The 25,137-nt window shown below is 25.9% G+C and overlaps 7 protein-coding genes across 10 annotated transcripts; 3 read left to right on the forward strand and 4 right to left on the reverse strand.

Moving 5' to 3' along the window:
* Nucleotides 1–1,822: 1,822 nt before the first annotated feature.
* LOC123267532 (ribosome biogenesis regulatory protein homolog) lies at nt 1,823–2,940 on the reverse strand. The gene has a single exon (XM_044732202.1). The coding sequence runs from the start codon at nt 2,832–2,834 to the stop codon at nt 1,869–1,871; it is 966 nt and encodes a 321-aa protein (XP_044588137.1). The 5' UTR covers nt 2,835–2,940; the 3' UTR covers nt 1,823–1,868.
* Nucleotides 2,941–3,505: 565 nt separating this feature from the next.
* On the forward strand, nt 3,506–4,853 carry LOC123267536 (HIG1 domain family member 1C-like). The gene is made up of 3 exons (XM_044732207.1): nt 3,506–3,614; nt 4,130–4,294; nt 4,390–4,853. Exons 2-3 carry the CDS (start codon nt 4,207–4,209, stop codon nt 4,608–4,610), a joined length of 309 nt encoding a protein of 102 aa, XP_044588142.1. The 5' UTR covers nt 3,506–3,614; nt 4,130–4,206; the 3' UTR covers nt 4,611–4,853.
* Nucleotides 4,854–6,124: 1,271 nt separating this feature from the next.
* On the forward strand, nt 6,125–14,496 carry LOC123267530. Of its 3 annotated transcripts, XM_044732199.1 has the most exons (10): nt 6,125–6,321; nt 6,531–6,675; nt 6,834–6,941; nt 11,048–11,250; nt 11,385–11,594; nt 12,244–12,479; nt 12,544–12,703; nt 12,790–12,924; nt 13,540–13,653; nt 13,714–14,496. In XM_044732199.1, exons 1-10 carry the CDS (start codon nt 6,248–6,250, stop codon nt 13,937–13,939), a joined length of 1,611 nt encoding a protein of 536 aa, XP_044588134.1. In that variant the 5' UTR covers nt 6,125–6,247; the 3' UTR covers nt 13,940–14,496. The 3 variants fall into 3 exon arrangements, with proteins under 3 accessions (XP_044588134.1, XP_044588135.1, XP_044588136.1); XM_044732200.1 differs by lacking the exon at nt 6,834–6,941 and having other exon boundaries at nt 6,126–6,321; XM_044732201.1 differs by lacking the exon at nt 11,385–11,594 and having other exon boundaries at nt 6,127–6,321.
* Nucleotides 8,289–8,989, reverse strand: LOC123267535. The gene is made up of 2 exons (XM_044732206.1): nt 8,839–8,989; nt 8,289–8,611 (listed from the first exon to the last, which is right to left on the reverse strand). Exons 1-2 carry the CDS (start codon nt 8,899–8,901, stop codon nt 8,318–8,320), a joined length of 357 nt encoding a protein of 118 aa, XP_044588141.1. The 5' UTR covers nt 8,902–8,989; the 3' UTR covers nt 8,289–8,317.
* LOC123267534 lies at nt 9,215–10,593 on the reverse strand. 2 transcript variants are annotated; one of them, XM_044732205.1, is made up of 2 exons: nt 10,507–10,593; nt 9,215–9,537 (listed from the first exon to the last, which is right to left on the reverse strand). In XM_044732205.1, exons 1-2 carry the CDS (start codon nt 10,576–10,578, stop codon nt 9,253–9,255), a joined length of 357 nt encoding a protein of 118 aa, XP_044588140.1. In that variant the 5' UTR covers nt 10,579–10,593; the 3' UTR covers nt 9,215–9,252. The 2 variants fall into 2 exon arrangements, with proteins under 2 accessions (XP_044588140.1, XP_044588139.1); XM_044732204.1 differs by lacking the exon at nt 10,507–10,593 and adding an exon at nt 9,600–9,730.
* A 1,671-nt stretch (nt 14,497–16,167) lies between the features above and the next one.
* On the reverse strand, nt 16,168–17,626 carry LOC123267533 (multifunctional methyltransferase subunit TRM112-like protein). The gene is made up of 3 exons (XM_044732203.1): nt 17,458–17,626; nt 17,197–17,298; nt 16,168–16,705 (listed from the first exon to the last, which is right to left on the reverse strand). Exons 1-3 carry the CDS (start codon nt 17,533–17,535, stop codon nt 16,511–16,513), a joined length of 375 nt encoding a protein of 124 aa, XP_044588138.1. The 5' UTR covers nt 17,536–17,626; the 3' UTR covers nt 16,168–16,510.
* Nucleotides 17,627–18,755: 1,129 nt separating this feature from the next.
* On the forward strand, nt 18,756–24,284 carry LOC123267529 (ER degradation-enhancing alpha-mannosidase-like protein 3). The gene is made up of 10 exons (XM_044732198.1): nt 18,756–19,988; nt 20,262–20,419; nt 20,795–21,244; nt 21,373–21,534; nt 21,604–21,702; nt 21,771–22,082; nt 22,588–22,801; nt 22,871–22,977; nt 23,045–24,058; nt 24,262–24,284. Exons 1-9 carry the CDS (start codon nt 19,118–19,120, stop codon nt 23,990–23,992), a joined length of 3,321 nt encoding a protein of 1,106 aa, XP_044588133.1. The 5' UTR covers nt 18,756–19,117; the 3' UTR covers nt 23,993–24,058; nt 24,262–24,284.
* The last annotated feature ends 853 nt before the right edge of the window (nt 24,285–25,137 follow it).

The following is a 25,137-nucleotide window of genomic DNA, read 5'->3' on the forward strand; positions in this document are numbered from 1 at the left end:
CCGTGTTGGAAATTAAAAAAAAAATGAATTTTTTTTATTTTATTAAATTAAAATTAAAAAATAAAATATCAAAAATCATGAAATAAAATTCTAAATTGAAATTAAAAAAACATAAAAATATTTCAAATAATTTTTTACACAAATCTAAAAAAAGTTATCAAAAAGCATATAAATAAAAATATATAATAAATATATATATATATATATATATATATATATATATATATATATATATATATATATATATATATATATATATATATATATATATATATATATATATATATGAAAGGAGATTTTTTTGTTGAATTTAAAATATTTAAAAAATAAAATGAGTATTAAAGACATATTTAAAAAAAACTTAAACAATCATAAGAAAATCGTCCAGATAAATAAATAAATCTGTGCCAATAAGAAAATAAAAATATATATGAGAATGCCAGTAAATTGGTGTCTACGTATGAGTAAAAAATATCAAACTTAAAACAAATTATCAAGCGAAAATTTGTGACTAGTATATTTAATGAAAAATAATAAATAAAATAAAACGACTATAGAGTATTAAACGCTCATTATCACTTAAAATAAAATGTGTATAATAAATTAACAGATAGAAAAATCGTATAGTAGAATCGGTGTTTAGGAATCGTATTTCGAAGACTTAATTAATTAAAAATAAATGAGAACAAGACAAAAAAAAAAAAAAACTAGAATGAAAATATATTCGCCGTTTATAATTAAATTTTCTTTTAATCATTTTTTTAAATTAATAAATTTTAAATTATTGTAAAGCTTGAAATTGTTGATAAAAAAAATACACGTCCGTTGTTGTAAATAATTGTGCAATTGTATAGAAAAAATAATTAATTATGAATGAGTGTGTGATTAAAAATTATTAAAAACTAATGTAATTTTTTTTATTGATTATTGTAATTATTATATAATTGATTTATTGATTAATTAGTATTTTCATTAAATCATCTTCATTAATCATTAATCATTTATTGTTATTCATGTTTACTTAATGTTAATTGAATAAAAAGTTGAAAAAAAAAAATATTTATAATTACCATATTTTATATTTGCAGCATCCATCACTTAAAAATTAATCATAATTAAGAAATTACCTTGTATCTTGTGAACTATTGATATTTTTAAAGATATTCGTTCATCTTGATGTTACATTCATCAAGACCTTTTATTTGAGTACCCACATCAATTTTTCATATATTTCATATATTTTCGATATTTCACAAATACCATATATATATATAATATATAAAAAATGCCATGTGGGTACTTAAATGAAAGGTCTTGATAAGTGTAACATCGAAATGAGTTTATATCTTAAAAAATGGAAATAATTAACAAATGACCTTGTATCTTGTGAAATATTGACATTTTTAAAGATATAAGCTCATCTTGACGTTATACTCATTGAGACCTTTCATTTGAATACCCACATCAATTTTTCATATATTTTATATATTTATATATATATTACATATATGTATATATGAAAAATATACCAAAAATGCATGTGGGTACTCAAATGAAAGCTGTTGATGAGTGTTATACCGAGATGAGCTTATATCTTTAAAAACGTCAATAGTTAAAAAATTACAGTACAATTTAACAAAAGTCATTATTTAATAAAGCAAAGTTTTATTTATTTATAGTTGACAAGTTACCGCAAGGTTGCTAGTTAATTGTTATTCATGTTTATTAAATGTTAATTGAATAAAAAAATGTATAATTACCATATTTTATATTTCCAGCTTACAAATAAATCCTAATTAAATAAAAAAAAAAACCTGAAAAATTGGATTATTAAATATTTTATTTACCATAAAAAAAATTACAAGAATCTATCGCCGCTTTCTCCCCCCGACTTTCTTCTTCAAATTACGCTCTCCTTTACCAGCCTTAGGTTTCTTCCCGGACTTACTTCCAGCAACCTTCTTGCCCTTCTTCCTAGCAGAATGTTGATTATCAGCCTCCCTGATGACCTGAGCAGCGGTCTGGACATTAACAATATCCTTGTGAGTCTTCTTATTAATAATATCATTAACCAACGAAGCATTGATCTTCCTCTCATCAACAGGGTTCATGGCAACGGCCTTGCGCTTCTTGATCAACCCGGGGACCTGGTGGAGAAGCTTGTCCTTGGCGTCCTTCTCTTTAGGCAGCTTCCCCTGGAACTTACCAACAGAAGCCGTGGAGACTCTGGCGACAGTGGTGGCCACAGCGAGCTGCTTGGAGCTGGAGAACTTCTCGTCACTGGGAATCCCGACCTTGGGCAGCTTGATGTCATTAGCACGAGCAATATTCCGGAGTCGCTGGAGCTCGTTCTTGCTAACTCGCTCCTCTTTCTTCTTAAGCGCCTCCTGGATGGGGTTGTCATTCTTGCCGTTGATCTCCACGCACCAGTCCTTCTGCTCCAGGGATTTATTCTTTTTATATCCGTAAAGCGGGATCCACTTACCGAGCTCCTCGTCCCATTCCAGCTTGGACTTGGCCTTCTTCTGCTTGCGGATTCCCTTCTCCTTGGCGAACTTCTCCCACTTGGTCAGCGGCTTCGGCTTGGGAACTACTCTTCCACGTGGTAAGCTTGTCTGCGGCTTAGGAAGCTCTGCTACAATTGACTCGTCAACCCGCTTCACTGGCAACTCCCATATTTTATTTATTAAAAATTGCGTGTTGCTCTGCGTCAATGATTTTAAATAATCACTCCCGTTTGATTTTAAACTCGTTATGTCCACTGGAGTATCATCAAACACGCACAAACTTCCTACGTCAATGCTCACGTCTTTTTCGGTATTTTCTACTCCCATTTTTTTATTATTTTTAATTAAAATAAATTTTTTTTTTAGGTTAAACTCACATGTGCTTTAGAATCTTTTTAAATCACTCAATATATTTAATCCGCAATCCGATGTTTTCTCTGAAAAATAATTAAGGTTATTTTTGTTCACTTTTGATCCTGTAGGTGGCGCTAGTGATACGCCGCGAAATATTCAAACTTGTAATATGAAGTTAGCCGTCAGCTGTCAATTATTAAAAATTTTAATAACAAATTAATTACACTAAAAAAATACTTGTCAAAATTTTTACTTGTTATTTTTATTAGTTTTCACATGTGGAATTTTTTAATTAAATTTAATTATTATAAATTCTAGAATAATTTTCAATGTCTATCATAACTTGTAAATAATTATTTTTAAGATTTTTTCTTGGTAAGAAATTAAAACAGCTGTTTTTTATTATTTAAATTATTTTAAAATTATTATTAATAATAATAATAATAACATTTTTTTATCAATACAAATTTTATTATAATAAAAAATTCTATGGTTTTTATCATACTATTATTATTATTATTGTTGTTGAAAGAAAAAAAAAATCAATTATTAAATCTTCTTACTTTACAATAATAATTTTGACGTCATTGTTGCATCAGGAAACATATTTTAATGACGTGACTCCTCTCACATCTATTCTCACATACTTATATCTACTTGCGTCAACTCCAAATTACTAGTCTCATTCAACGCTCAGCTGATTATGGAGTCTCAGCGTTGTAACTCAATTATTTGATAGCTTATTAACAAATGGTATGTAAAAATTCAATTAATATAAATCTTTATCTAAAAAAATCACACTAATTGTATTTAGCTGCATTAATAATTTTTTTTTTAATTGCTAAAAAATTAAAAAACAGTAAAAAAAAGAAATTTTTTCGACTTTGTCCTCATTCTCGCCAAGGTTAAGGTCGTAATATTTTTAAACAATTAATTTATTTTTAATTAACACGTGATTAAAAGTTTAAGTTATTAATTATCACCATGTGATATGAACTTAGCTGTGTAAGTGAACGCTAATTAAAATTTTTGTAATAAATTTTTCTCTTAAATTTCAACAATTAATTTCAATAAATACAAAAATTAATTTTTATTTTTTTTTTTTATAATAATTGATAGATTTTTAAATTAATTTCTGTGATTTCTGTGATTTTTTATTGATTTTAATTTTTTCCTAACCTCAAAATTTAATATTTCATATTTTATGACGTAATATAACGTAACATTGCGTAGTTAGATAAATTTTAAATATTTTATTTAATTTTCAGTGATAGCGTCGAAAAAATAGAACTCGAATTAAAGACAAAAAGTTTGCTGATTAATTGATAATTAATAATTATTAAAAATGGACCGTCGCAGAGAAATAATTGTTGATGAAACACCTATGCAACAAATGTGGAGAAGTTTTTCAGGCAATCCCTTTCTTATGGTTGGTAAGTAAATAATAAATCTATCACTAATAATTTTTTATTAAAAAAATTCAACGTGTAAAAGTTAAAAATTTTATTATTTTAAAATAATTTTACAGGAGTCACTGGCTTCATAGCAACAGCAATAATAGGAGGCTACAGATTCGCAAAAAGACCCAAAGATTCACCACCTTCATTATTTTTAATCCAGCTCCGTGTAACAGCCCAGTCTGTGGTGGTCGGAAGTCTAGGAATCGGAATGCTCTACGGTATGGTAGACCACTGGATCTTGAACCCCAAACCCAAGAGGAAGGCTATCGCTGATGCTGAAAATAAATAATTAATTAATTAGGAGAAAGAAAAACTCGAACAATAATTTTATCAGATATTTTTTGACATGTAGAAAAGATCATTACTTCATGCTACCTCATTTAGATATTTTTTCATCCGCCAACCTAGACTCGTATTATTTGTAAATATCATGTTATAACTCACTGTATTTATTTATTCAATCAATATGTTGTATTAAAAGACAGTTTATTTGCTGGAAGAAAAATATGAAAATAAAATGAATATAAAGTTAGCCGACACTCGAAAATTTTTTATTCCTTAAAAATTAGAACTAAAAAACTATTTTTGAAAAATTCCACGTATAATTTTTAAAATTTTATACATGTGAAAATTTTTTTAAAAATTTTTTAAAAATTATTTTTCAATAAAATAAATTGTAAAGATTTTTAAATGTCGGCTAATTTAATTTTCATGAAAATAAAATAAGCGGAAGCTGAAAATTTTCAGAATTTTTTTTATTAATAAAATTATTTTTAAAAAAAATTACACATGTAAAAAATTTTAAAAACTATACGTGCAATTTTTTAAAGATATATTTTTTTAAGGCTAATTCAATTAATAAAAAAAAAATAAAAATTTTTGGCTGTCGGCTAATTTTAGTTTTATGATTTAAATGATGAATCTTAAATTTTATTTTGGAGTGATAGTAATTATTGTTCATTTAACTTTCAAATTAATTATATAAGATTAGGTACAATAAAATGTTTAAATTCTGATGTTAATTATTAATTTTTATTTTTAAATTAATTTTAAGTCTTTCTTATTAACAATTTAAATTAATAATTAGTAAATTAAAGCTAGAATAATATTTTTAATATAATACTAAAGTTAGCTCACGTTTTTAATTTTTTTTTTTAATTAAATTAAAACAAAAAAATATTTTTTACAAATGAAATTTTTTTAATAAAAAAAAATTCTAAGAATTTTTCAATGACGACTAAATTTTCATTTTTTAATTAATATTTCTTAAAAAAAATTTTTTTTCATTATTAATTATATTTTCAAAACTTGAAAGTAATATTTTTAATATAATACTAAAAGTAGCTGACGTTTTTAATTTGTTTTTTTTTTTTAATAATTAAATTAGAACAGTTTTTAAAGATTTTTAAAAATCAAAAATTTTTTTTTAATTTTGTAATTATTTTTTCAATAAAAAAAAATTCATTTTCATTTTTTAATTAATATTTCTTAAAAAATTTTTTTTTAAATCAATTACATTTAATACACTTAAAAAAAAAAAAAATTATAAATTTTTTTAGATAAAATTTGAATTTAAATAAAATTTAAATTTTCGCGCCAAACAGACATTTTAAAATCGAGCGCCATCTTAAGAAAATCTAAAATTTTCATAACACTGAAGTTGACAGAATTAAAGTTTTATAATAATTAAATTATTATGAAAAATTAAATAAAAAGATTCTACAATTAAAAATTAAAGAAAATAATCAGTGAAAATTTTTAAAATTACTTTTTGTGTTGTAACTTTGTTATAAGCATTTTAAAAAAATTGACAGTTGTCAGCTAACTTCAGTATGATAAATTTTCCTGATTAAAAATGATCCCCCCTATTTAACCTTATCCCATTATTCGTGTAAACGTAAACGTCAGGTAGTGGAAAATAAAAAAATGGCGGATCAAAGTGACAGGAGTCAATTACCACCTGGTTGGGAGTGCAGATATGACATAAGAAGTGGTCGCCCGTAAGTTTAAAAGCTCTTAAATTATTTTTGCACCTTCTAAGAGCCCTCTTGCATTTTTGGATCATTTATTTATCTTCAATATTTTTTATTTACATACTTTAAAAGCGACACCCACTCCCCCATACAATCTTAACAAAATTATCTATTATTGTTGTTATTATTATTATTATTATTATTGGATAAAATTCTAATGTGATTTATTTGTCCAGGTATTTTATAAATCACTTTAATTGTGCAACATCATGGGAAGATCCGCGCGTAAGATATTGGCAGTACGCACAATATGTTCACGGGCAAAATTCCACAGCTACAAATTCATCAAATGGAAATTCTCATGAAGCTATACCGCTCCAGGTAATGCTAGCAAAAAAAAACTTAAAAATTACTCGTATTAATTAACTGCGTATGAGTAATTTGCATGATAAAATTTTCTTTGACATAATAAGTGGGTTTGTTTTTAACGCTGCTATTGGATTTGATAATTGACATAAATGGTAATTGTTACTATTAAGAGCGGTAATATTGGTGGTGGCTTTGTTTATTCTGCAACACACCGAGCACCGCAAGTTTATCCATCTCCGTACAATAATCCACAGCCTGCTTTTTTACCATGTTTGCAGGTATGCTTTTTTATTTTTCATTTTGTGAGTATTAATTATTTATAATACTGAAATTAACTGACAACTGTCAAAAAATTGTGAAAATAAAGTTAGCCGACATCTAAAAATTTATACGATTTTTTTTATTAAAGAATTATAATAAAAAAATGAAAAAAAAATTTTTTTCATTTGTTAAAATCTTCAAAAACTACAAGTGCAATTTTTTAAAAATATTTTTTAGTTATAAATTAATAAATTAAGCAAAATAAAAAAATTAAAAATGTCGGCTAACTTAATTTTCATCAAAAAATTTTATAACACTAAAGTTAGCCATGAAAATAAAGTTAGCCGAAATCTAAAAATTTTCGTGATTTTTTTTATTAATAAATTATTACAAAAAATTAAAAAAAAAAATTTTCATTTGTTAAAAGCTTCAAAAACTACAAGTGCAATTTTTTAAAAATATTTTTTAGTTATAAATTAATAAATTAAGCAAAATAAAAAAATTAAAAATGTCGGCTAACTTAATTTTCATCAAAAAATTTTATAACACTAAAGTTAGCCATGAAAATAAAGTTAGCCGAAATCTAAAAATTTTCATGATTTTTTTTATTAATAAATTATTACAAAAAATTTAAAAAAAAAATTTTCATTTGTTAAAAGCTTCAAAAACTACAAGTGCAATTTTTTAAAAATATTTTTTTAGTTATAATTTAATAAATTAAGCAAAATAAAAAAATCAAAAATGTCGGCTTACTTTATTATTATTAGCCGACGATTTTAATTTTTTGATTTTTTTTAATTATTAAATTAGAACTAAATAATATTCTTTAAAAATTGTACTTATAATTTTTCAAGTTTTTAACAAATGAATTTTTTTTATTATTTTACAATAATTTTTTTAATAAAAAAAATTTTAAATGTCGGCTAACTTAATTTTCATAAAAATTTATGAAAATGAAGTTAGCCGACATTTAAAAATTTGTAGAATTTTTTTTTTATTGAAAAAATGATTAAAAAAAAATCAGAAAAAAATTTTCACTTGTAAAAAACTTTAAAAACTGTAAGTGCAATTTTTAAAAAATATTTTTTTGTTCTAATTCAATTATTAAAAAAAAAATTAAAATCGTCGGCTAACTTTATTATTATAAAAATTTTTACAATTAAATCAATTACAGTAAAAAAAACTCTCAAAAATTTCCACTAATAATTTTTTTTTAATTTTTTTTATAAAATTTTTTTTCATAATAATTTCATGGTTAAAAAATTATAAATAATTATTTAAATATTCTTAATGTATAAATCTATGGGAAAAATTAACAAAAAACTTTTTTTACTTCTTTTAAGAAAAAAACAATTCTTTTACAATAAATTTTAATAGATTATTTATTTGCTTTTTATAGTGAATAAACCGGAATTAAATTTTCACAATAAACCGGCAAACTGTACAGTAAAGAATCAATTTCTCCCGGTTTAAATTCTTCTACATTAATAAAGAAATTTTTAGCTCCCAAGGTGCACTTGTCAAAATTGATTTCCATTATCGTGGGTTCGTCTATTGAAAATTTTCTATTGCACTCCTTAACCCGGAATAAATTTGTATTGAGTGTCACTTCATGAAGTGGAGATTTGCGCTTGAAGTTAAGTTTGACAGATGACTCCAAGCATTCATAACTCAAATTTTCACTGACCTGAAATCGATATAATTATTTAATGACATTAAAGTTAGCAGTCACGACAATTTTTTAATTTTATTTAACAAAAAAATTATTTTTAAAAAATTTCATTTTTTAAAATTTCTACATGTCAATTTTATTTTACTATAATTTATTTGTTAAAAAAATTCTTAAAATTATTAAATATCTGCTAAATTAAATTTCATAATTGTTAAATATAAAATAATAATAATTAAACTTACTGGTCGAGCAATTGCTGTAATTACACTAAATATTGTGACAAATGCTAAGATTAAATTCTTCATATTTTATCTTTAATCAACTAACAGAATGATGCAAAATAACAACATTACACTTTATATATAATTTTTAACGTTATGAAAAATCAATGATGTCACTAGCATCATCATTATGATTAATGATAGTAACATTGATTAAATTATCTAGCGTTTAAACTTTGATTTATAAATTTTTCTTGTGAGCTTTATCATTAATGAATTTATTTTATTTAAATAAATTTTATCAATTAAAAATTTTCTATATTTCAGAAAAATAATTTTATAAATTGTATTTATTAAATTTTGTTGGTACATTTAAAAGCTTTCATTTTTTTAAAACAATAAATTGTTTAATTTATTTATTTTAGTATTAAAAAATTAAGCAATAGGTTTGTTTTCACAGTAAATATCCAAACTGTACAATGATTGATCCATTTCACCGGGCTTGAATTCCCCGACATTTAATTTAAAGTTTTCAGCTCCTCCCGTGCATTTTTCAAAATTTATCTCCATAACCGCAGGCTCTCCGGGCATGAATTTTTTTGAACATCCTGGAGTTTGGAATGAATTTGTTGAAAGTGTTACTTCGTGCAATGGAGTCCGGCGGTCAAAGTCAATTTTCATATAACCTGGGAAGCAATCATATTTTGAAGTTCCGGCTGTCTAAAATAAAAATAAAACATTTTTTTAATGAAAATAAAACAAAGAATAAATTAATTACTTACACGGTAGCTCATCACTGAAATAACACAAGAAAATGCAATTATTGCAATTGCACAGAGAACTTTAGTCTTCATGTTTTGTTTGATTCTAACAACTTCTTGGAGAACAATCAGCGAAATAGTGTAAAACAAACTTATATATATTTTGTTGGGTTACATAATTGATTACTTAGGTCATTAAGATGATTGATGATATAATATTGACTCATCAGAGTCTTATCTTAAAAATGAAAGCTTTGTTTTATGAAATATTGATTTTTTTTTTTATCTAATAGCGTAATTTTCCTCAAGGATTATAATAATTGTGTTGTAATATCCATTTATCACTAATGTATTTATTTAATTTTCTTTACACCAGGATAATTATTATTTATTTATGGTTATTATTATCTTGAAACATTATTCAATAATAATTAAAAATTTTTTATGAATATTATTTCTTCTTTCAGATTTAAACACTCTCATTACCAAAAAAAAAAAAAAAAAATTGTTTATGTATCAGAAAAATAATTAATTTATAAATTGTTAAATATTTTTTAAAACAATTAATATGTGATAAAAAATTAAGCAATAGGTTTGTTTTCACAGAAAATTTCCAAACTGTACAATGATTGATCCATTTCACCGGGTTTATATTCCATGACATTTAATTGAAAGTTTTTACCTCCTCCCGTGCATTTTTCAAAATTTATCTCCATAACCGCTGGCTCTCCAGGCATGAATTTTTTTGAACATCGTGGAAATGCGATTGAACTTGCTGAGAGTGTTACTTCGTGCAATGGAGTCTGGCGGTTAAAGTCAATTTTCATGTAATCTGGGAAGCAATCATATTTTCAAGTTCCGGCCGTCTAAAATAAAAATAAAAAATTTTTTTAATGAAAATAAAACAAAGAATAAATTAATTACTTACACGGTAGCTCATCACTGAAATAACACAAGAAAATGCAATTATTGCAACTGCACAGAGAACTTTAGTCTTCATGTTTTGTTTGATTCTAACAACCTCTTGAAAAATAATCAGCGAAATAGTGCAAAATAAATTTATTTATCTTGTTGGGTTAAAATGATTGATGATATAATATTAAGATCAGAGTCTTATCTTAAAAACTGAAACTTTGTTTTATAAAATACTGATTTTTTCCCAGGAATTATAATCGTGTTGTAACATCTGTTTATTATTAATTTATTTATTAAATTTTCTTCAGAAAAAATATTTTTTTATATGGTTATTATTTTCTTGGAAAATTATTCGATAATAATTTTAAATTTTTTATGAATATTACCCAAAAAAAAATTGTCTATATTTTTTTTTTTTTTTTTAATTTATGAAATTTTGTCTGCTGCAAAATTGAATTTGAAAATTTTTTAAAAAATTTGAGCCTATCTTTCTTGTTGTAAAAAATTAAAAAAAATTAATAAAGACATTCTAATTATAAATATTATTTTTTAAGGACTTGAAGACACCGATGTCAACATCAAGATCAATAAGTGCGACAACAAATAAATTCGGTGATATGACAATAGGTTCACCGACACCAATGAAGAATATGGAATCGTCCTTCATCCAAGGATCGGACGTCGAGCTGCAAGTTGCCAAAATAAACGCTATTTTTCCAACAGTTTCCGACACTCACATTCGTCTCCTTCTTAAAAAGTAACTATTTAATTAAAAAATACTAGATTAAATATTGTTTTGGTTGAAAATGAAAACTAACTTACTAAAAAAATTAACATTAAATAAAAGGGGCGATGGTTTAGATCCTAAGTTGTTGAGCGAATCTATTTCAGATATAATAATAGACCAGCATTGGTTGTAAGTGCGCTACAAATCGAGAAGAATCCACTTTGCGCACCAGGTCCATGTACACCCGTCGGAGTACATTCTAATTACGCTATTCCGAGATGGCGTCTACCAGCTCATGCAATACATGCAGCTATAACATTGAGTCCACCGCGTGGTGCAAGGCCAACACCACACTCCCCAAAAATGAAACTTAGGTTTATTTAACAATATATTCTTTTCGAAATATTTTTTTTATTTTTTTTTCAGTATCACCCAAAAATTATTCATTATTTTTAGGCGCTAGAATATTTGTTTAGATAAATGCTAGCATGTAATTGTAATTTTTTATTTTTTATTTCAGTTTTTTAAACTTCAGGATCTTTTTAATTTTCGTTATTTTTTGTTTAGACAAATGCTAGCATGTAAATTCTTATTTTATTTTTGTTTTTAAACAGGACTTAAATATTTTATTCTAAAAATAAATTTTTGAAGGTTATTTATTAAGGTATCTGCTGTCTTAAGAAGAATATATTTAATATTAAAATATAGTCTTCTTAAAAAAAAAATTTAATTCAAAATTATGGATTAAATATTGAAGACAAAAAATTACAATTTATTTAAAGTTATTCGTTGTCTTAATAAGCATGTTAGCATGTGCAATTAATTAATTATTGCAGATTAATTAACAACAGTAATTTAATTAATCATATTTTTTAAAAAAAATTTAGCATGGATCCTGCAACAAAATTTAGAAACTGTAGCAAATAGTTATAATTATTTTTAAATTGTATCAAAATTAATGCACTGTAAATAAATAATTGTAAGGGGACTAATTAATTATTATGGTGTTAATTAATTATCCAGGTACCTGAAAAATGTGTTTCCAAAAGTCGACGAAACATTATTGCTTGACATACTGGAGCAGAGTGATAATAATGTTCAAAAGGCGTCGGAAAAATTAATCGAGCAGGGATACGAGAAGAAAAATCCAACTGGACCAAGCAAATCTCTAATACGTCCCAAAGAAGATATACATAAGGTCAGCAAGGTTGCGCCTACGCCACCGCCGCGTATGAAAAGTGCTGAAGAAAAGACAAAGTGTAAGTATTTTTTTTTTTTTTTAGTTACTTTTAATTTTGAGTTTTAATTTAATTTAATTTTTAGTGAAGACAAAATTGATGGAAAAATATAAATCGGTACCGGACAGAGTGATAGCGCTGGCAATGGACAGCGTTGATTACGATGAAGAAAAAGCTGTTCATATATTGGATATTATGATTGCTGAAGAAGCTGTTCAGCCTTTGCGTACATCGAGTAGTCACAGGTATATTATTTAATTAATTTAATTAATTTAATTAATTTAATTAATTAGTTATTGATTGATCAATTATTTACTTTATTATTTTGCAGTAGTAGAAGTGATGAGAGAAAAGACAGTCCGCCAATAACTGAAGCTATTAAATTGACAGCGTCGCCAATCAAAAAGATACCCAAGGATGATGCTGATAAATCAAAACGCTCGAAAAATAAAATTGAGACTCACAAGTAATTTTTTTTTTTTTACTTTATTCATTAATTAATCTACATTATTAAGAGAATAAGCAAAATTTTGTGGCCAGTGTATTTATATGATAAAATGTCAATAATTAAGAAATTACCCTGAATCTTGTAAACTATTGACATTTATAAAGATATAAGCTCATCCCGATGTTACACTCGTCAACAAGACCTTTCATTTGAGTACCCACATCAATTTTTCATATATTTTATATATTTATATATTTCACAAATACCATATATATAAAATATATAAAAAATACCATGTGGGTACTCAAATGAAAGATCTCGATGAGTGTAACATCGAAATGAGTTTATATTTTAAAAAATGTCAATAATTAAGAAATTACCTTGTATCTCGTAAACTATTGACATTTTTAAAGATATAAGCTCATTTTGATGTTACACTCATCGAGACCTTTCATTTCAGCACCCACATCAATTTTTTATATATTTCATATATATATATATATATATGAAAAATATATCAAAAATGCATGTGGGTACTCAAATGAAAGCTCTTGATGATTGCAACATCGGGATGAGCTTATATCTTAAAAAACATCAATATTTAAGAAAATATAATAATTATTATTTCAATAGAATATCACGTGGTACAAGTACAACAGAAGACAGTGAATATAAATCGCCTTATATTACAAAACCAATTGGTGCTAATCCAGATTTAGCTAAAGGTCCCGATAATGATTTATTATTGTAAGTATATTAAATATTTATTTTTATTTAAAAGATTGGTAATTAATTTTTATTTCAAAGGCCTGATTATGCACCGTGGGCTGGTCCAGACACACTATTGTTAACTAAAGAAACAACCAGCATCAAATCTCTGGCTGTTGGACGTGATTTATCGCTGGTGTCAGGATCTTGCGGTCTTGCAAAGGGTCCAAATGCCGACTTGAGAAAAGGACCACTACGCGGGCTTGCTCAAGGTTCTATTTACTCACAGAGAAACGCTGCTAATACTGAAAGCCGCGGTAAATGAGACATGTGCAATTGTTTCTTTTCTTACTAATCTATCAATTTTGTTATAACTTAATATTCAAAATATTTTTATTCTTTTCAAATTTTTACTATCAAAAATATCGTCCAATTTATTCAGGACTAATTTTGCCGGCCAGTAATACGTAAGATTTATTTTAAACATATCTTCACTTACTTTTTTTAATTAGTTGCTCAATAATAGTACTAGTTTACAAAAAAATTGTGCCAAAAAAATTTTATCCAAACCTTTCGGCCTTAAAAATTCAGGCGCTGAGCTATAATTTGTAGGCTAGTATTTTTTGTTCAATTTTTGTTAATTTTATTACCCAAACATTTATTTATGTTAATTAATTATATTGTAGTAGGTTGTAAACTGAATATTGAGATTGCCAATTACGTAAATTCAGTATTAATTAAACAATTGTTGATTGTTTGCCAATCTCAAGTATAATTTAAAAGTATTAAACACCTTTGTTTACTGTAAATCACTCTTAAACGTCCGATGCTGTTGCATATTTAAAAAAAAAAAAAAAACCTACCCAGCTAATTAATAACTAATACAATAATTAGTTAACGATTAACGGTGGTAAAGTAATTAGTAATTTTAAAATGTGCCATATTATAAATGTACAGATGTATTTTCATATAGCTTTCATCCAAAAGATAAAAAAAACAATCCTGCCTTTTAATCGAGACAAAATAATTACTTAACTAATTAATTAATTATGAATAACTATCAAGTTAATTTTTTGTAGAGCAGACCAATAACTTTATTACAAACTAATTTTATATGTCATTTTAATATTGCATTTATATTTCTCAATTTTTGAGGTTAGTTTTTATATTGTTCAGAAACAATGTTGTAAATTTACTTGTTTTAATATTTTGGGAACTATTTGACCAATTAATTCCAAATAAATATTTTTAATTGATACAAAAAATACCTTTAGATTTTTAAAATAATTAATCAATTAAAAATTTTAAATTAATTACAAAATATAATTAATTAATTACTAACTAATTAATTAATTACTAACTAACTAATTAATTACTAATTTATTAATAAATAACTAATTAATTACAAAATTTTTAATTAATTAATTACAAAATTTTGTATCCATATATACAAACACTTTGTTTCAAGGTTAGAGTTGAGGTTATCATAAAATTTTTTGTAAATAGTAGAGTTATTGGTTTGTTACAATAAATAAATAATAAATATAAATACAGTAATTAATTAAAAAAGATGGGCTGTGGTTGAGACGTTAGTTAAGCTATTTTTATAGCTTTTTGGTTAAATGATGTGTATTAAAAATTTTTGATCAGTCGACAGTTAATAATAATTAATATTATTATTATTATAGAAAGGAACAATAATATATATATTTTGAGTATATTTTCATTATAAAATTCCATATACATATTTATCCAGTTGACTAGTTAATGAGCTTTTTGCAGACACTGTGTATCTTTGTTTTAAATTTGAGGTTAAGTTTTTAGTCATAGAGGAACAAAGTAATAATTTGAGACAATCCTTTACGATAAATTGCTCAGAAGATAAACTAGAATTAAACATTTCGCTCCAGATAAATTAATATTTTGTTGTGAAGATACACAGTTATAAAATAGAACAGCTTTACTAATACTTAAACGTAAGAAGAAAAAACTAATCGTCCCATCACATATTTCTTCCATTGAATGTAGAACAAATGCCAAAAATAATTAAAGCAAATAAAACTATGATAGTATTGATTTATTATTCAACAATAGATTACCAAATTGCATATAGAAAGCTTTTATTGATAAGTATTAAAATAAATATTTGAAAATAAAACAAGAAGAAATTAATTAATTAGTTAGTTAGATAAATTAATTCATCTAGATAATAAACAATTCAATTTTATTTCTTCTTTTTACATTTTTTATTTTATTTCTTGTCTAGAAAAATGTGAAATAACTTTTAAGTGTCAAATTTAATCGCCGATACTTAAAAAAAAATAAATTTTAAAACTAATAATAAGAGAAAAATTATTTTCTAATAATATTTAAAGTAAAAATATATATTTAGATAATGCCAATAGTTAATGGAGTGTAAAAAAATTGTCAAACTGTCATTGATTTATTTATTTAAACAATTATCTTAACAATAATTACACTAGGGTGTAGGTACAATAATTAGGTGTTGAAAAAATTAAAAAAAAAAACGAAAAAAAAAAAAAAATACTAAAATTAATTAATGTATTTCTATATTGTAATCCCTAATACATATCTGTGCAATAAAATTATCTGTATCCCTCCTAATTACTTATTATTTATTATTATCACTTTTTTTACCTCTACATTATATTACGTAAAAAAAAAAAAACAAATGTTTAAACAATTTAGTAGTGGCTGCTGCTAGTAATTCATTGTTTGATTGTAGGTTATGTCGGCGTAACTGTGGCCATTAATAATTCAAAAAGAACAATTATTTATTTTTAAGCTCAGCAGAAGGCCAAAGTTACCCCGATTTTTTTTTTGTTTAAAAAAAATTGTTGCGTTGATATGGAACAATAATTAATTAATTAATAAGTTAAACTTCATCCTCGTTAAACAACATGTTGGGAATCCCGTCATTAATCGGGAATTTTCGGCCCGATTCGGGACAAACTAAGTCGCCATTTATTACTTCTACTTCCAGTAATACGTGGTGCACTTTACGGAGAAAATCTTCGTTGTTTTCAAAATTTTGGATTAAAGTTTGCGGCAATTCACCGACGTGTCCTATCTGTTGAGCAAAAATTAATTAATTAATTATTAGTTCTATAATTATAAAACTTAAATTAGCAGAAATTTTTACAATAATAAAATTAGCCGACATTTTTTATTTATTTATTTTGCTTAATTTATTAAATTATAACTAAAAAATATTTTTAAAAAATTGCACTTTTAGTTTTTCAAGATTTTAACAAATGAAAAAATTTTTTTGTAATAATTCTTTAATAAAAAAAATCATAAAATTTTTTAAATGGCTAACTTAATTTTCATAAATTTTTATAAAAAAAATTTAATTTCAGAAATAAAATTGAGTACAATTTTTTTAAAAATATTATATTTAATTTAGCTGTAACTTTATTTAACAAAAAAATTTGTTTTAGAAAATTTAAAAAAAAAAATTGCATTTTTAATTTTATTAAATTTCTACAAGTTCATTTTTTTAATAATTTTTTTTTTTTTTTAAATTGTCGACAGCTAAATTTAATGTTAAAAAATACTAACACTGTGTGCAGCAGTCCATAGTGTATTCCAATCAATTTTAGGAATAACTCTGGCAATAAACTCGGAATTAAAATCAATGTCCGCAACTTTAATGTCTGTGGCCTGAAAAAAAATAATTATTATGTTAACTAGAGTGAAAATAGTGTTTTTTAATTTACAAAATAACGATCAATATAATAACCACCCACGTGTTAACCCACCGTGTACACAAACCATTTGTGAATATTCAAAAATATAAATTACAAGTGATTAATAACTTACCACAATCCCGAGAGGATATCCGACAGATACTCCTTTTAATCCTCGAGATGTCAACATATTGTGTGTCAATAATTTCATTTTTATTTTATTAATTTTTGGAGAAAATAAATCCAACACAAAATACGAAGCATTAACGTTACTAACGAGAAACCGAGAATAAATAATAATCACAGTATAGAAAATTTACTATAGTTATTTTTTGCTATATTATGTTCCAGGTATATCTACAGCTGGTATTTAAAATTTTTTAATTTTATTAAAAAAAAAAAACTATTTAGTTACAATAAAATTAATATTATAATTATATTAAATATAAATTATCTATAAAAAAAAATAAAAGTGATAGTTGGAATAAAAATGACAAGTGATAGCCTGAAAATACAAGTTCATTATTATAACGAAGAGGTCTTTGATATCAACAACCTTGAAGTTGTTGCATAAATAAATAAATAAATAAATAAATAAAATAAATGAATAACAATCATGTTTTACATTAAAGTTAGTCACTAAAGAATTTTTTAATTTTTTTTTCAACAAACAAATTTGTTTAAAAAATTGCATTTTTTATTTTTTTTAATTTCTTCATGTCAATTTTTTTTGCCATAATTTATTTAAAAAAAAAAATTCTAAAATTTATTTTCATGTTTTGCACATTCGGCTGATAAAAATAAAGATGAAAATTAAATTAGCTGACATTTAAAAATCTTTATAATTTATTTTATTGAAAAATAATTTTTAAAAAATTAAAAAAAAAAAATTTTCACATGAAGAAAATTTTAAAAATTATACGTGGAATTTTTTAAAAATAGTTTTTTAGTTCTAATTTTTAAGAAATAAAAAATTTTCGAGCGTCGACTAACTTTATATTCATAAATAAAGTATGAAAATAAAGTTAGCCGACATCTAAAAATTTTTAGAATTTTTTTTATTGAAAAAATTATTAAAAAAAAATTCATTTTTAAAAAACTAAGTGCAATTTTTTAAAAATATTATTTAGCTATAATTTAATAATTAAATAAAAAAACTCAAAAAATTAACAATGTTTAATAATAATAAAGTTAGCCGATATTTTATATTTTTCTATTTTACTCAATTTATTAAATTATAACTAAAAAATATTAAAAAAAAAATCCACTTAATTTTTTTACAAATAAAAATTTATTTTTTTGTCATCATTTTTTTAATAAAAAAAAATCATAAAAATTTTTCGATAGCTAACTTTATTTTCATGCTAACTTCAGTATCATATTCGACTGAGGCATCGATAAGAATAATAATAATAATCAATTGAATTTCAACAAGTAGAGAGCAGAAACTATAGCAAAACCAACACCTGCAGTTTTTAGTGCACAGTGATTGCTAGTGATTGCGTTAGTTAAAAAAAGCAGAGTATAATACTTTACTCCTGAAAGATAATTTATAAATTAACATTCAAATGAGGTTATCAAAAGTTACAACTCAACTTATTCATTCACAATTAAAACTGTCAACAAAAGTGGTCTCATATCCTCCAAGAATTAGTGCAAGTAGCCACATCATCTGTCACTAAAAAAAAAACAAGTAAATAAAAAAAATAATGTCAAAATCTTGACAATTGTTAAAAAAAACAAGTAAAAATAAAAGTAAAAAAAAGTGTTTGTTGATAAACTGACAGGAAAAAATGGCAGCAATATGGTTTGGATTGTTGATAATTATTGGAAATATTGTATTACTAATTGCGTATGTACAAACAGATGACTTGGAGTACATGAGCCCGGAGGAGCGCGAGTCTCTGAAGGAGGAAGCGCGTGACATGTTTTACCACGCGTACAACGCGTACATGTCAAACGCGTACCCAGCGGATGAATTAATGCCGCTGAGCTGCAAGGGCCGGTACCGAGGCTCCGAGCCTGACCGCGGAGACATTGACTCTACTCTAGGAAACTTCTCGCTGACGTTAGTGGACACCCTGGACACTTTAGTGGTCCTCGGAGACCTGGAGGAGTTTGAGAACGCGGTCAAGCTGGTGGTCAATGACGTCAGCTTTGATACTGACGTTATTGTCTCGTTATTTGAGACCAACATCCGCATGCTCGGAGGACTCCTCAGCGGACACATCCTCAGCGAGTATCTCCAGGTGAGGGCTGATATTATGCCCTGGTACCGCGGCGAGCTGCTGAATATGGCCAAGGACTTGGGGTACAGGTTTCTTCCTGCGTTCAATACCACCACTGGGATTCCCTACGGGAGGATCAACCTCAGACACGGGATGAAGAATGTTCCTGCGGATATGTGCAGGGAAACTTGCACTGCTTGCGCCGGCAGCATGATATTGGAGATGGCTGCGCTGTCCAGGTTGACTGGCGAGGGAATCTTCGAGGAAAAGGCCCAGAAAGCCATGGACGCACTCTGGAAGATGAGGCACCGTGGGACTGATCTCATGGGATCGGTTCTCAATGTTCATTCTGGTGATTGGGTCAGGAGGGACTCTGGCGTTGGTGCTGGGATTGATTCTTACTATGAGTATTGCTTGAAAGCTTATATTTTATTGGGTAAGTTTGATTATTTCATTATTTATTATTTAAATAAATATTTATTAAATTTATGATAGCCGACGTTTTTAATTTTTTGATTTTTTTTTTAATAATTAAATTACAAACAAAAGTAAAATTTTTTTTAAAATTGCACTTACAGTTTTTAAAGTTTTTTTCAAATGATATTTTTTTTTTTTTATTTTTTTGTAATCATTTTTTTAATGAAAAAAAATCTTAAAAATTTTTAAATGTCGGCTAACTTAATTTTCATTTAAATTTTTGTAATTACAGGCGATGAAAAATATCTCGGAAGGTTCAATAAACATTATTCAGCTGTCATGAAGTATGTGAGTCAAGGTCCTATGTTACTTGACGTACACATGCATCGGCCAAATACTAATTCTAAAAATTTTATGGATGCGTTGCTGGCGTTCTGGCCTGGACTACAGGTATTACCAAATTACCTTGTATCTTGTGAAATATTGACATTTTTAAAGATATAAGCTCACCTTGACATTATACTCATTGAGACCTTTCATTTGAGTACCCACATCAATTTTTCATATATTTTATATATTTATATATATATATATATATATATATATATATATATATATATATATATATATATATATATATATATATATATATATGTATATATGAAAAATATATCAAAAATACATGTGGCTACTCAAATGAAAGCTCTTGATGAGTGTAACATCAGGATGACTTTATATGTTTAAAAATGTCAATATTTGAAAAAAATACAGTACAATTTAACAAAAGTAGATTACAACTTTTAATCTATAAAAATTATAATACAGGTATTAAAAGGCGACATAAAACCAGCAGTAGAAACCCACGAGATGCTGTACCAAGTATTACAACGTCACAATTTTATTCCTGAAGCATTTACAACAGATTTCCAAGTCCACTGGGGCCATCATCCGCTGCGTCCCGAGTTTTTAGAATCAACTTATTACCTCTACCGCGCGACTGGCGATCATTACTACTTGGCAGTTGGTCGCAAAGTATTAAAAAGTCTTCAAACGTACGCCCGAGTACCCTGCGGTTACGCAGCAGTATCTGACGTTCGTACCAACAAGCACGATGACACTATGGAGAGTTTTGTGTTGTCTGAAACGTTTAAATATTTGTATTTACTCTTCGCTGAATCCAGTGATCTTGTTTTGGATATAGACGAGTTTATATTCACGACTGAGGGCCATTTGTTGCCTCTTACGTTGGCTTCGCTTAGAACCAACGTGTCTTCTGTAAGTCTATCAGTAATTTTTTTTTTTTTTTCAAAGTGTTTTATTAATTAATAAAACTATTAATTAATAAAATTATTAATTAATAAAAGGAGTTAACTCCAGGATCTAAATAAATAATATTGTTTTAGGATATAGATATTGATACAGTTGAGTTTGATGAATTGGATCGCACGTGTCCAAATAGTTTGCACTTATTTCCAGCATCTGTCCGTAAACCTTTGCGCAATATGGTTGAAGATGTATGCCCTAGAAGATCTATGAGACGACGTATAAGTGCTGCACAATTTCAAGTAATTTTTTACTTCTCAATTAAAAAAAAAAATAATTTTAAATTTTTAATGACAAAATTAAATTTACAGGCAAATAATTTAGATCATCTTAAAATATTAAGTAATATGGGTATTACTGTTCTAACAATGGCCGACGGACGGATGCAATTATTGCACACATTTTCCAACGTAAGTTGTCAATTAAAAAATTATTAACTAAAGAAACAGTTGGTTAATATTTTATAAAAATTATTCAGGCTAAAACAATGGAAGATGCAGAGGAGGGTTTGATGTTTATGCAAGAAATGGTTGAGTTGAACCGCAGACAGTCACAGGAATCGGATAAACAGCGATTGGCATTGACGATAAAGCGGAAAGATATCAATAAAGATCTGACATTACTTGGTGGTCCAGCGCAATTTGGACTTCAATTAACAGGGTCTGTAAAAGTTACCGGCAAGCCGGTATTAACAGAGCCCAAAGAAGCCTGCAGCGAGTTGACGAATGTTGAGATGATTAAAGGAAATATCGCTGTTATATTCCGGGGGAACTGTATGTTTATTGAAAAGGTAATTGATATTTTTTAATTTAATCTATGTTATTATTCGAAAATTTTGTGTCTAGAAACATAATTAAGAAATGACATTGTATCTTGTGAACTATTGACATTTTTAAAGATATAAGCTCATCCCGATGTTATTATACTCATTGAGAGCTTTCATTTGAGTACCCACATCAATTTTTCATATATTTTATATATTTATATATATGTATATATGAAAAATATATCAAAAATGCATGTGGGTACTCAAATGAAAGCTCTTGATGAGTTTAATGTTAAGATGAGCTTATATCTTTAAAATATATGTATATATAAAAAATATATCAAAAATGCCATGTGGGTACTCAAATGAAAGGTCTTGATAAGTGTAACATCAAAATGAGCTTATATCTTTAAAAATGTCAATAATTAAAAAAGTACAGTGCAATTTAACAAAAGTTATTAATTTAATAAAGCAAAATTAGGTTGCTAGTAATTTTTAATTTCATTTTATCACATTTTTTTGCTTGCAGGCAAGAATGGTCGAGAAAGCCGGCGCTATTGGTGGGATTGTTTTGGATACCGTAATTGGATCGACAATAGAATCATCACCAATGTTTGCTATGTCAGGTGACGGTATCACAAAAGATAATATTAAAATTCCATTTGCATTTTTATTTAATATCCAAGCTAACGAACTTGTTCGAGCTATCAGTGAGAGTAATGGCGCTATTACAGTCACAATGGGTATGTTTTATTTATTTTTACTCTTGTTTTTAATTGATAATTTATTAATTAAAAATCATTTGAATACAGGCAATTACGTCAATGACGGAGTAGAAAAAAGTGATTCCGACAATTACCTGTCCATGTTTGAAAGGCTTAAATCATCAGTGAAAGAATTTTTGACGCGACCATCGACGGTAAATAAATTTTTTTAGATATTTTTAAGAATATAGATTTTTTTTAAATTAATTTTATTTATTTCAGACTGAAAACACGCCCAATACAATCAGTGCGCCAGTGCTAGACAACAAAGAAGAAATGATAATTGACAAAGATCATTTGCGTGCAATAATTCCCCAAGAATCTGCGGTTAAGAACAAACAGAATCGCGATTTGGTTTTGTTTGCCAAATTAATGTTCAATAAAAACTCGCCATTATTTAGTGCGACTCCACCGCCCTCTACAACAGAACTTTCAGCATTTGAAAAAGGTTGGAAAGTGGTCAAGCAATTTTTGATCAATCAAATTTATGTAAACACTAAATTCCCGCCGTACCAAGTGATTTCTGTTGGAAGAATCGAAACTTACTACGACTGGATTCAAAAAGAGCGCAACCCGAAAAGTCCAATTAAAAGCGAGGAACTGAGCACGTTTGAACTGGTCACGTGGTTCATTGACGAATTAAGTGACACGTTACCTAATTTTGATAAGGCAGATTCATTTGGGAGCATTTCTAAAGTTTCAAAGTCGCTGATACAAAGATTGAGTTCTTCTTCAATCAGCAAAAATGATGTAATTAATATCGACACCAATGAAGATATTGAAGATAATGGCAAGGATGATAAAAAATTGGTTAATATTATGGAAACGTATAAAATTTATGATAATTTGATGGAAAATATTCAAGATGTTTTGAAGAATTTAAAAACTGAATTTAGAAGCAAGAGTTTGGATGATAATAGTAGTAATGTTGGGAATAATAATAATGATGATGATGATGATAATTTGATAGTTCCAAATTACTCTAATCAAACTAATGAAAATTCGGTAAATGCTGAGGAAAAAAAAACGAGCGATGAAATTAATATAAAAAATAACGTTATTGATAATGAAAATAAAGGTGATGTGAGTAATGAAGAAATAGATAATAATAATAATAATAATAATCTAATTACTAAAGAGAATACGACAAAAAGTAACGATGAATTATAACGTTACTTTTTTTAACTAGGTTATTGTATATTAATTACCGGATTTTTTATAATAAGGTAAAAGCCCGAATTATTGATGAAAATAAAATTAGCCGACATTTAAAAATTTATAGAAATTTTTTATTGAAAAAATTTCAATTAAACAATTAAAAAAAATAATTTTCACATGTAAAAAACTTGAAAAATTATAAGTGCAATTTTTTACAAATATCTTTTTATTTGTAATTTAATTAATAAAAAATTTTTAGACGTCTGCTAACTTGAGTGTCATAATTATTGACACTATTAGAGACAAATTTATGATTTGATTTTTTTTAAGCAAGCAAATATCAATATAAATTTTGTTTGTGGTAATGTCTCAAGTAATGTTTTTACTAATCAATTTTTTTTTTTTTTTTTAAATCATAATCACTGATATTTACTAATTAATTTTAAATAATTAAATAGAGTATTCGGATACACCAATTATTGACAGGTTAAAAAACTGATTGATCTAATTATTGACATACCTTAGCCCCAATTATTGACACCTATACTTAGCACGCCTAGAATCATCTGCTTATTCTTATTTATCGAAATTAATTATTAAGTAATCAATACTATTAAAGAAGAGTTCAAACTCTTACAGTTAATTTTTTAGATTAAAGTAAAAAAAAGGCGTCAAAGCGCTGTCGACTGGCTGTCAATATGAGATTCAACTTAAAAATTATCAAATATAGTTATTGACACCCATTATATAAATATTATAAAGGATACAATTAATTTCGATTATTCAATTTTATAAATTTTTCATATATTGTTAATTAAAAAAAAAAAAGATCATATTATTAAATGAAGAAATTAATTTAAACAGCATTAAAAAAAAAATGCTTTTCTAATCAAAGTTGTTAATAAAATAGACGCTCGTAAGCTGGTTTTAACTGGTGCTAACTTTGTTTTTTAATAATTAATATTTAATATTAACGGACAGTAATTTTTTTTAATTTTTCAATTAATTAGAATTTATTAAAAATTTATATGATAGTTAATTTTATTACAGATGATTAAATATATTTAAAAATAATTTGTCAATAATTGGGGCTTTTGCCTTATTTCAAAATTAATAAAATATGTAACTTTTGAAATTTTGATTTAAAAAAAAAGTTT

The sequence above is a fragment of the Cotesia glomerata genome, linkage group LG6 (genome assembly GCF_020080835.1).
Source record: "Cotesia glomerata isolate CgM1 linkage group LG6, MPM_Cglom_v2.3, whole genome shotgun sequence".
NCBI classification, from domain to species: domain Eukaryota; kingdom Metazoa; phylum Arthropoda; class Insecta; order Hymenoptera; family Braconidae; genus Cotesia; species Cotesia glomerata.